Source organism: Balaenoptera acutorostrata, chromosome 3 (genome assembly GCF_949987535.1).
Source record: "Balaenoptera acutorostrata chromosome 3, mBalAcu1.1, whole genome shotgun sequence".
Lineage (NCBI taxonomy): Eukaryota > Metazoa > Chordata > Mammalia > Artiodactyla > Balaenopteridae > Balaenoptera > Balaenoptera acutorostrata.
The window spans coordinates 92,947,532-92,960,233 of record NC_080066.1 but is presented as its reverse complement, the minus strand read 5'-3'; the positions used below and the strand labels follow the sequence as shown (position 1 = coordinate 92,960,233).

Here is a 12,702-nt window from a genome sequence, read left to right as displayed (position 1 = left end):
AAGTGTATCTTTTTTTTATAACCAGTATCCTGAAAATTGCCAGGTTTCACTTGTCTACTTTCTGGTCTACCTCCAGTATAGGTCCCTTCTTTTCTTCTCTCTTCACTCTTGAATTAATCCTCTACCTACTTCACAGGCCGATTCTTTGATGAGAATGAATCCCCTGTTGATCCGCAGCATGGCTCTAAACTGGCGGATTATAATGGGGATGATGGTAACGTAGGTGAGTATGAGGCAGACAAGCAGGCTGAGCTGGCTTACAATGAGGAAGAAGATGGTGATGGTGGAGAGGAAGACGTCCAAGGTGAGCGTGGGCCTGGCCTCCATGCTGTGACCGTGAAACCCACCTCTAAGTTTTTTGGTTGAATTTGTGTAGAATTTTCCCCACTTAATAGCAGTACAGTCTTAATACAGAGAGGTTCTGTGCAGTTTTTCAATTTTATTCTGAAAACAATTTTATGATAGTGGTATTTGTAGACCTTTAAATAAATCATTTTAATTTTTTTCATTTTTATTTATTATGTGATATGTATTAGTGTTTATAGTTACAATTTGAAACTCAGACTCTTCAGAAATTTTAGAATTAAATTGTTTAAAATGGCTCTATACTTTACCTAAGGCAAATACTCCCAGAAAAAAATCTTTTCCAATTTCTCATCTGAAAGCATTTCATCATTCTAAGTACAGATATTAACCAGACAGCCACAAAGGGAATGGTCTTGTCCACACTGAAGATAAGATTATTTCACTAATGATTCAGCATAGGAAGGCTGTTTTTGAAATTTGTTCTGAGAGGCTTAAAATTTATACTAAACAATCAGTTTGTGCAGATTTGTCTGTTTTGTGTTTAATACACAGATTCAACATATTTTCCTTGTTAACTGTGTTCCTTCTGAACTTTTAACTTAGTGAAAGTTCAGAATCTACTTGTGTGCATGCACCCCTACCCACGCATGCATATCAGAGTATGTTGCATTATTGCAAGTTCTTAGGCCTGTTTTCTGCCTGCTTATATCATTTAGTAGCATTTATGGAGCTTTTTCTCTTTTCTATAAAAAATTGATTATGAACTTAATGTGTGAAGTATTCAATTTTATAATACGTTGCATGAAATATTTTTCAATGTAACCTGTCTTGATTTCTTCCTTAACTCTTTTTAAAGTAATTAAATTTTATTTAGGTTCCTGACAAGAATTGTTTCTGTAAAACTCAGAAGAAAATATAGTTGTCCTAGAATACTACATAGTTAATAGAAAAAGGAAAACTAGAGACTCTGACTTCCACCTAGGCATTATTTTGTTAGTACATTCTAGTTTTGGAAGAATGGTTATTGGATTAGAAAGAGATTAATAAATGCTAGGAGTTATATATGGATATGTTAATGAGAAATTCTCAAACACTTTTTGGTATCAATGAAAAAATTGTACTCATCCGTTTTTCTACAATCTCATCCATTTTTCATAAATCTTACCATTTCTTTCTCATTGCTTTTGTAATTTGTTTGGATTATATTTATTTGCAATTATTTATAACTTAGTTTTAAGGCTTTTTCATGCATGCATATCGTATCACCAATTAGATTGTAAGCTCTTGGAGGGCAGGAATTTTCATTTATTTTGCCTTCTATTTTGTTTGTATCCTTTCCTGCCTTCATATTCAGCCCCCACCCCCGCAGTAGTCCTTAGCGTACCTAGGGCCCTCGATAAATACTGTTAACTGATCATTTTATGCCTTTCTCATTGAGTTTTTATTCTTGTGACTAGGTTAATAACCCATTAACTTCTGGTCTTATAATCTTGCTTGGTTTACACTTTAAACATTCTCTGTTTTTCTTTCATAGAAGCTTCTATCATCTCATTGGATAATTTTGAGGTTTTTATTAGAACAATTAATTTCAGTGATATTGAAAATTATTTCTTATATTTTGGCTATCTTAATGTTGATGACTTTTATCACAAAATTCTCATTTGATATTTTTATGATTTTTATCCATAATAGATACATTTATCTTCAGTGCCTTCTCTCTCTCTTTCCTATGCTCTTCTCCCTCTCCCACCCCTAGTTCTCATTGCCACTTTCTACTTTAGGTCCCCAGTACCCTCATGCAACCCCTCCTTTTCCTTTCACAAGAGAATAAATCCATTGATTCTAAGGAATATAAGGAAATGACCTAAGATGATATTCTCAATGATGTAGGGAGGGATGGTTACATTTGGGGGTTTCCTCATTTGCAAGTGAATCTTACTTGAGCTGGAGGTTGCCATTTAACATTTTTTTATCCCATTTTGAGGTTCACTAGATGATAGCAGCAGAAGGATAGTGCAGCTACCAAGGGACTCCTTTATCATAGGGAACAGAAAGATGTAAGAACATCTGCTCCAGCAAATACAGAGAGAGAAGTTTGGGTGAACTGACTAAAAAGGAATACTGGAGACTTGGATATTTAATACCAAATAATTTTAAACATGTTTTCAGAGATTCTTTAGGTATAGTATTAACTGTCTAAAAAGTGGAGAGGGAGAATTATGGTTCTTCCCTAGTTTATCAACAATATGTATTCCAAATGTTTATTATTAAGTTAGAGTATTTAAAAGCATTTCTTCATAGCTTCAGTGTAAAAATACTGGTTGGGTTCCTAGGTCAGTTTGCACTTGCAGCCAAAGCAGGCAGTAGAGTGGAAAAAACCATTAGCCTTAGAATTAGGAGACCAGCTGTGTATTGCTTTTCTAGTCACTTATACTCTCTGGGCCACCATTTCTTCATCTGTAATGTAAGGGTGTTGAACTAGAATACATAGATGATCCTTCTTAGTTCTAAAATTTTGTGGTCACATTCATAGTGGATTCACTGTAACACAAGTATTAGGGACAAATGTGTTTCATATTTCAGCATGCCTAAAATAACATCTTCCCCCAAACCCTAGAAAGAAAAGTGGAAACTTTATGCTCCCATTGAAACTCTGCAGCCAGAGATTTCAAAAATTGAAGCATGCACTTCAGAAGCACTTTAATGTTTCTACCAGTAGGGGCTCTGCTCTGCTCTCCCTGGTATTAGAAGCAGTTGAGTTTTTTTGTTTTGTTTTTTCTCAAGCTGTTGGGTCCCTAGTATTAGGCATTCCAACTGCAGGACTGAGGTTCTAGCTTCAGCTAAAGACACTGACTTTGGTCTCCGAAATTCTGGATTATGAAATGGAGGCTTTGACAGTATCTCTGCCAATAGGGAGCTAAAGAATTCCAGCTTTATCTCTGATGCCTGTTTGTGTATATTGATCATTCGGGTCAGTACTGCCTGCAGAGTGTTTTCTGTAGAATTAAGTGAAGCCTGTTTTTCCTGTGTTTACAATCCTGGTTTATTTTGATTTTTAATTCCTGGTTTCCTGAAGCATCCTAAAAGAAATATTATTTTATTTACATTGGTGTAAACAATTTTTCCCTGACTTCTGCTAGTGATCCAATGAAAAGGTTAACTAAAAGATTAACTCTGGAAACACTACACATCTGATAGATATATCTTTTAATTCATTCTTTATTATAAAAAGGATATGGATGTTTACAAATTCCCTTTACTCTTATCTTTAATCCCATAGAAGTTCCAAGTTTGTTTAATAGAATATGAAATGCACATTACTAAGTACACCTATGGAAGGAAGTTTAGCATAGTGCCTAAGTGCCTGGATTCTGGAGCCAGACTGCCTAGATTTTAATCCTAGCTCCACCACTTACTAGCTCTGTGACTTTGTGAATTACCTATACCTCTATGCCTTGAAATCCTCATCTGTAAAATAGGGATAAATATAGTTACCTAACTCAACAATTGTTATGTGGATTATATGATTTAAATATTTATTCAGCACTTAGAACAGGATCTTTCACACTGTAAGCACTGTGTTAAGTGTTGAATAAAATATTTTTTTAAAAAATAAAAGCAAGTATATAGAGTTTTTTCCCTGGGTTGCCTGCTTTAGAGGACAGTTGCACTTTGGCCTGTGGATTAATTTGTACATTTTAATGGAGGCTCACTGCCTTATTTCCCCAAGGCATTCTTGCTTGGTAGAGCTTGCTTTATGGAGGTGGTCCTTTCTTGACTTAAGAGGGAATTTAGAAATTATTTGATAAATTATAAATATCTTTATATTTAATAGTCACTTTATGTTGATGAGTTATTTACAGATTTTGCTTCTTTGTAAAATGAAATAAAATATTAGTCCATATAATTATATTTAGTCGCTGTTATTGTATATCAGATTTGGTTAGGTAATTTTGTCATAGATAAATGCAAAGAGGTTGTTGGTAGAAACTTGAATTCTGTTTAGAATAGCTACACTGAAAGTGGACTCTAGTTAATGTAAATGATAGCTCAATGTAAGAAAAAGGCAATCAGAAGTCCTATGAAATTATGAAAAAGCAATGTGAAGGCACCATATTAAAACTTTGCTAAAGAGCATAAATTAATAAAACCAACAAACTCCTCCTTAAATTTATAGAGGACTTTGGAAGTAAAGACTGCCTTCCTATGCATTAATTTACTTTGAAGTTGGAAAAATAGTTGTTACCCTAGTCTACCGAGAAGGTAATTAGAAGTCTAAAGAGATTCAGGAACTAGCTCATGTTTGTTAAGTGCCTGAGCCAGGACTAGGGTTCTGTTTTTCTGTTCCTAGACCTTTGCTGTTATCTTGTTTTCTCTTTACAATTATTTATTTAGAAATCTCAAAAAGTAACATCATTTTTTCCTTTGAATAACTTTCCTGTTAAATTTCTAGAAATTCTCCTTTATATAGTAGCTTTTCCCACTGCTCCATGGTGATTGTCTTCATTTAATTACTAAAGTCCTAAAAGATGTGTTTATAACCATATGGTGAGGTCCCATAACATGGGTCCTAAGGAGAGCTTTCTGGAGAGGTGCCAGTGGTTATTTTCCTTTTTAAAACCAAGATAATTTTTTAAAGTATGAAGAGTTCTTTGATAAGAGAATGATTAGTATATTTTCGAAATACAAATGTGATTATGGATGTAATTTCAGCCTTTGCACCTAACAGATTTGGGGTTATCATTGCTATTGAATTACAGTGTTAAAAATATGAGATCAATTTGCTAGAATATGAAGAATGATTGCGTGCAATTCTAAAAGAGAATTTCTATAAATTTAACAGCAAAGTTATTGAAAGGTGAGAGAAAGTTGGTTTGTTTGGCATTTCTAATAACTAAATGTAAAGAAGAAATAAGAACACGTCATTATGGAAAGTTAATACATAGTACATACACTACATGGTACATACAAATACACGTACAGAGTACATACACCACATGGCATCTTTCTTGAACAAAATGTTACCACAGAATATACTAGAGAAGCTGAGAGTGGAAAACCTATCAAACCTAGAAGGATAGATTGGCGATAGCTATAGTATACATATGAATTTGGAATCCAACCCCTCTTTAAAATATATACCCAGACAGTTATGATAGTAATACTTCAATCTATCAAAAACTAACCTATTGGGTAATTGTAACTGTGAACCAGAAAGTAACAAAAGTTATTTTTAAGGCTGTGGAGGAGCCAAAAGATGTCATTAAAAACCATGTACTAAAAAGGGAGCCTCTTAAGCTCTAATTAAAATACTAATTTTAATACTCTGAGCAGTCTTATTTCAAAACTTGAAGATAGAAATAACTATAAAATTAGAAAGGAAGAGAAGAATTGTTGTTGGTAGTTAAGCTGAGAGTAGTGAAGTGACAGGTGATAGCCAAGAAGGACCCAGAAAAACCTGTCAATAGCCAAATAAGTCGAACTCTGAAGCACTATATGGAGTCGTTTAGCATAGCTACTCAAAGTGACTTTGAGGATGTTAGTGTCTAGTAATATTGTGTGATAGTTTTTTTCTTTTCGGTAAAGAAAAGGTTCTTTTTTAACATACTCCATTTAGGAAGTTGCTGGTAAGCTATTTGCAGAATAGCAAAGAAATTCACTAAAATGCTAAATTTGGGGATCATGAGTAACTTTTATTTTTCTTTTATTTTCTAATTTTTACTTGATGACTATGGATTAATTTTACTATTAGAAAAATGTTTGGTTTTTAAAGGCATTAAAATGTATAAAGAACAATTTCTACCAAAGCTTTAATTTAAAGGACCAACTTTCATCTATATAGAAATAATATGTTTACATAAAAGGATCAATTCCTCAGTGCTTGTGGAATTCTAAAACTTTGCTAACTATCTAGCCCTACTTGTTTCTTTCATCCTCTTTCTTTTCTTTTCCCTTCTTCCTTTCTTTCTTCTTTCCTTTCTCTCTCTCCCCCCCCACTTTTCTTCTTTTCTTCCTTCCCTTCTTTCTTTTTTCTCTATCATCAAAAGATTTGTTAAAATTAAGTGATTTTCCAAAACAGTTACAGACTTTTCACTCATTTGCCAAGGAACTAAGAAACAGAACAGCATTTACAGAAGGTGTAAGATAACGAGTAGAGAACTACATTAAGGCTGAAGGAAAAAAAAAAGAGAGAGAGATTATTGGATTGGATTTCTGTAAGTGATTTAAAAATAATATTCTTGATACCTGATTATTTTCCTTACAGATGATGAAGAACAAGAACTTCAAATGGATCCTGCAGACTATGGAAAGCAACGTTTCAATGATGCCCTTTAAGCCGTAAAGGAAAACTTCAGAAAACCTAAAGTGCTGTAGAATGGAATCATTTCTACTTTGTCGATTTTGACTTTTGTTGTAAAGATCAGTTGTATCAGTTGTAAAGATACATTGACATAGATTTAAGGAAAATTTTAAATGAAAGAATGTACCCATGTACATATGTGAACTTTTCATATTGTATTATTAAAGCAGAGACTTTGGGGTTATGTTACAGTTGAGCCAAAAGCAAAGTAAGCAAAACTGTAATCTTTGCATTTAAAGCAAACTAATGTATATTTTACATTTTATTGAGCCTAATTCTTTCCACAAATAGACAAACAGGAAAAATGATTGTACAGTTTATATGTTGCACATAGCATAACCACAATGAGAACAATTATTCAACTGGAAAACGTTTTATACACTAATATATGCTTGTTAGCCCAACAGGTGTTCTGTTCTATCCACCCCTCATCTCATGCTGTTCAAGGAATCATACCTAGAATAGTTGCATGAAAGAGAGGGGAACCTGGAAGCCAAACACTGGGCAGCAATGTGCAAAATCACTTCCCTACTCTTTTTATTTCACATGAGTAATGATGTGTTTTGGCAGATAAGCTTTCAGCTGAGGCCTGATGGAAGCTGAGATAACCTGCAAAGGCATAACAATATTTATGAGTTATACCTTACTTAGTTCATGAAATTGTGAAATGCATGATTGATGATGTATTTTCAATTTTTATTTTTTCAAGTAATACCAGTACTGTTTAACCATTACTGGCTAAAATTTTTATATTTTCAGAGTTAAAGTTGGTGAAGATATTAATGATTTAAATGCCAGATTCTGAAAGAGGCTAAATCAACCTTGAAATGAATTTGCAATCAGTATTTCAAAGCGTCTCTGGTAGTTTTAGTGATCTTATTTGACTAGACTTTTTCAGAAGTATTAAATAAGCAATTTTAACAGATTTGTATTAATGCACAGATAAGTAGAAGTACAGTGAGATCTACAGCCATTTTATTAAAATAGCTTAAAAGTTTGTAATAAAGATGAAGAACCTTTGTATTTACTTAATATGTTAGTTAAGAACCCATAAACCTCATATTTGCTAGACTTACAAAATTATTTTAAATGCATTTGTCTTTTTTGACACTCTTCAGTAGAACGTGTAAGCTAGCTAATCCTTGTTTTCTGATTGAAAGAACTTTTAAATCTTATCCCCCTCCCCCCAAATAAAAGGTTTTGATCATGAGAAATTTAAGCTTGTTAACTCTGTGTTTCAGAAGGGCTACTGTTAATTGCACATGAACATGAGATGCTTTTTTCCCCCCATGTACTCAGGTTCTAGTCAAAATTCAAACTTACAGAGATTTAAAAAAAAAAAAAAGAAGGTTGTTCACTTATTGGAGGTGCAAAAATTCTTAGACTTCAGTTTAAAATTATTTAGCAACCCAGAAAAGATGTAGTGATTTACTAAAATTGTTTCTTCTGCCACATCAGAGTTAGTAACTCATGGTTTTGCTGTGAGTAGAGTCAGGCCTATAATGAATAGGTATGATAGTTCACAGAATTTTTTTAAGTGGAGTTAAAGGGAATTGATGTACACCTTTTGGAAGTTAGGGTGGGAAGATGAATCTAAAACAAATTCCTATTAATACTTTATATTTGGGCTTCCCTGGTGGCGCAGTGGTTGAGAATCTGCCTGCTAATGCAGGGGACACGGGTTCGAGCCCTGGTCTGGGAAGATCCCACATGCCACGGAGCAGCTGGGCCCGTGAGCCACAATTGCTGAGCCTGCGCGTCTGGAGCCTGTGCCCCGCAACGGGAGGGGCCACGATAGAGAAAGGCCCGCGCACCGCGATGAAGAGCGGTCCCCGCACCGCGATGAAGAGTGGCCCCCGCTTGCCGCAACTGGAGAAAGCCCTCGCACGAACCGAAGACCCAACACAGCCAAAAATAAATAAATAAATAAATAAATAAATAAAAGAAAATCCTTTAAAAAAAAAAAAAAAAATCGCTCTTCCATCTCAGCCATAGAAAACAGCACTTGCCTATCTTTAAAAAAAAAAAAAAAAAAAAAATACTTTATATTTAATACTGTAAAATCTTTACAAATGAAAACCATGAAATTTCCTGCCTTAGTTCCTTTGTCATAAAAACAATCACTTGGTTATATGGTAGCTATTACTTACACAGCAAAATTTCTTCAATTAGCAGTCTAGACATTTTATAAACTGAGAAATCTTGGATCAGTTGATAATATTTTTGACTGTATTAACATTTTAGTGCTATAAAATACTACGTGAATCTCTTAAAATTCTGACATTCTACAGTCTGTATTAGACATGCTGGTTTTATAACGTTTTACTTCTGCCTTAAGATTTACGTTTTTTAAATGTATTTTTGCCCTGAATTAAGTGTTAATTTGGTGGAAACTCTGCTTTTAAAACCATCACTTACTGGGTTCTAATAAATTAAAAATTAAACTTGTTTTACTATTTTGCTGATTCTGATACATATACACACATCACACTCATGTGATGCAAATAGTTAGATTTTAACACTAAAATTTGAGTAAATTTAGAATTCATTTTAAGCTAAGCTAAACTAGAATGGCAGAAATTTTTACACTAGCACTGTTTACTGTAATGCTAGTTTATTCAACCAATTTTTAGTGCTTCCTATGTGCCCAGCGTTGTTCTAGGTAGTAAGAATACTGTAGTAAATAAGGTAGACGAGGTTTCTGTTCTCATGGAGCTTACATTCAAGTGGGAGCAGTCAGATAATATACAGGTAAATACATGAATCAGATAATTTTAAATAGTGATAAGTGCTATTATAAATAAAGTTCCAAGGTTCCAAGGTCTATAAAGTTCCAAATAATCAGGTTTTCACATAACTGAAACATTGCAGTTGTGAGGCTAGGGTATCATGAGCAAGGAGAAGAGAAATGAGGCTAAAGAGGTATGGAAGGGGTAAGATTAGGGAGAACCTCATAAGTTTAGGTTATTTGTTACTGACCCATAAAGAGAATATGCAGAATATAAAATATACATGGGAAGATGGTTCCAGGGAAAATGTAAGTATGACTTCAAAGTTATTTCTCAAACATATCCCTTTGTTTAAAAAAATAAGATTGTGTGACTTTTTGACTTCTCATTTGTATCATCCTGTAACAACAAAATTTGCTAGAATATGAGGGCAGAGAATGTTAAAAAAAAAAAAAAAAAAAACATGAGGGAGGTAGTCACTTCCCATAATGGCTGACCTTGGAAACTTCCGTTCTTTCACATGTCTTACCATATGGTTTTAATAAGACAAACAGTGTGACACGAATACATTTCCAAAGTTTAGGTTACTGAGTCTTAACATCACATGTGGGCCATCAACATTCAGTTCTAATTGGACTACATCTAGTTCCTTTTAAAAGATTCTCCTCGCTAAGGGTTCCAAATGAAAATTAAACCAACTATCCCAAAAAAAAGGGGGGGATTTTAATGGTCCATGTAAGCAAATTGCATATAGGGCAGGTGTCTCCTGGACTTGAGGACAATTGAAACAAGGACTTAAATGCTGCCAACTTGTTTCACCAACTCCCATTTCTGCTTCCCTCTACTTGTTCTTCATTCTCTCAGACCAGCTCCCCTGCTCAAAGCTCTAACCAAGATTTCTAGCAGGTCATGTTTTCCTAGTTTTGCCACCTGAGGGGGGCTGCTCCTCTTTCCTTAGTTCCACTTCAGAAAATCTGAGGGAAGGGAGACTTCTGCTTCTGGCTATGATTTAGTAACTTACCTAGCCCTCCTGGATTAGGAGCAACTATAAAACTGGACAAGATATATTAAGCAACTGTTTTCAGGTAGCACAAAACTGAAATTTCTGAGATAAGGGAAACTTAAGCAGTTGATCCCCACAATCACCCTGCTTCCTCTGGTGTAAAGAGGCTGGAGTGCTAAGCCAGGAAGATAGAGATCACAGTGGGGAGCAGCTGAAATATTGGAAATTACGGGATGGGGCATCAAGAGAAGGAAGCAATTCAGAGAGGTGGCCCCAGAAATCCGTATAGGGGTCCCCATAAGTCCATGGCTGAGGACAGGCTGTATATAACCATAGCAAAACCACCTGATGCGTACCGAATAGCAGTTGCGACAAACTTGAGAAAGGAACAGATACCAGAGGTCAAGCAGTGTTGGCATAAAAACAGTGCTAAGGGACATTGGGTGTCTGGGCCTGCCAAGATGGAAATCTCCTTAACAACTGTAGCATCCAGTTGAAACACTAGAAAGGTTGCACCTTAGGAGTAAAGACCATGCCCTAGAGTAAGACCTACTGTAGACTGCCCTAACATGCTCCGACACCATTGACATGAGAGACAGAGTATGGAGATTGAGTCCTGCCAGGTTAGAACTTATGAAACTCCTTGGGCTTTCCACAGATATGAACTAACAAAGCATAAAACCAAGCCTACACTAGTTTAAGGTGACCACTCAGTAACTGAAGTACCTGCTAAAACAAGAATCATCACTTTTCAGAAGAAGATAACACAATTCAGAATTTCTACAAGATATACACAATATCTGGTATTCAATGGAAAACTACTAGAAGTACAAAGACACAAAAAATTGTGATCCATATTTAGAAAAATTGAGATGGCCTTGGTATTAAAACTATGTTCAAAGATTAAATGAAAATTTGAGTGAACAGATAATCTCAGCACAGAAACAAAAGTTACAAAAAATGTAATGGGAATTCTATTGTGTGTGTGTGTGTTTATCTTTTTTTTTTTTTTTCTTTGGCCGCTTGGCTTACAGGAGTTCCCCGACCTTAATGGGAATTCTAGAACTGCAAAGTACTATAACTGAAATGAAAAATTCATTGGATGGGTTTAATAGCAGATTGGAGATGGCAATAGAATGAACTTAAAGAAATACAAATGTAGTTGTTCTGTAAGTGTTTGGAAATGGAGGGCTGAAATGCTGAGAGACCCTGAAATGTGGATTTGGGATTCACTCTTCAAATATTAAGTACTCAAGATGCTGTCCACTCCATTCCCTAACACATAAGCCTAAAGAGTCCATCATGAAAGAACATGGATCATGTTTTCAATTACTTATTAAGTAGAGAACTGTTCTGAGTACTTGGGGATACAGCACTGACAAAGTCACTGCCTTCATGGAGCTTATATGCCAGAGGGAGAGATAGATAATTATTTTCTATACTCAGAGTGATACATGCTATGAGAAAAATAGATCTGAATAAATAGTGATGGAAGGGCTTCCCTGGTGGCGCAGTGGTTGAGAATCTGCCTGACAATGCAGAGGACACGGGTTCGAGCCCTGGTCTGGGAAGATCCCACATGCCACGGAGCAACTAGGCCCGTGAGCCGCAATTACTGAGCCTGCGCGTCTGGAGCCTATGCTCCGCAACAAGAGAGGCCGCGATAGTGAGAGGCCCGCGCACCGCGATGAAGAGTGGCCCCCACTTGCCGCAACTAGAGAAAGCCCTAGCACAGAAACGAAGACCCAACACAGCCATAAATAAATAAATAAATTAAATAAACCCAAAAGTTAAAAAAAAAAAAAAAATAGTGATGGAAGAGTGCTATTTTAGATAGGATAATCAGGGAGGGCCTTTCTGAAGAGGTGGTGTGAGAACAAGCGATTTGAATAACCTGTGCAAAACTACTTAATAGAAATAATGCAAGTCACCTATGTAATTTAAAATTTTCTAGCAGCCACCTTTAAAAAGCAGGTGAAATTCTGATATTTAACCAAAAATATTACCATTTCAACATGTAATCAATAGAAAATACTACTGAGATATTTTACATTCTTTCTTTTGTAGTAAATCTGAAACCTAGTGTATATTTTGTACTTACAGTACATCTCATTTTGGACACTAAATTGCCACTGAAAATATTTGGTATTTAGAGTTCATTAAGCTTATAGTTGAATAAGTATATTTACATACTCAGGTTCCAAACATACTTAAAATAGACTTTACTTTTTAGGGCAGTTTTAGCTTGACAGCAAAATGGAATAGAAAGCAAAGTCACCACATACCCTATTCCTGCGCACGCG

At 35.1% G+C, this 12,702-nt stretch overlaps 1 protein-coding gene across 2 annotated transcripts in view; it reads left to right on the top strand.

The window, feature by feature from the left end:
- The window catches only part of GOLM2 (golgi membrane protein 2), a 111,094-nt gene extending 102,808 nt beyond the window's left edge, over positions 1–8,286 (top strand). The window contains exons 9-10 of one of the 2 annotated variants that reach the window (XM_057544116.1): positions 137–304; positions 6,572–8,286. In XM_057544116.1, the coding sequence (XP_057400099.1) occupies positions 137–304; positions 6,572–6,642 (239 nt within the window). In that variant the 3' untranslated portion in view covers positions 6,643–8,286. The remainder of the gene's footprint in view (positions 1–136; positions 305–6,571) is intronic. The other variant, XM_057544117.1, reaches the window with a different exon arrangement.
- The last annotated feature ends 4,416 nt before the right edge of the window (positions 8,287–12,702 follow it).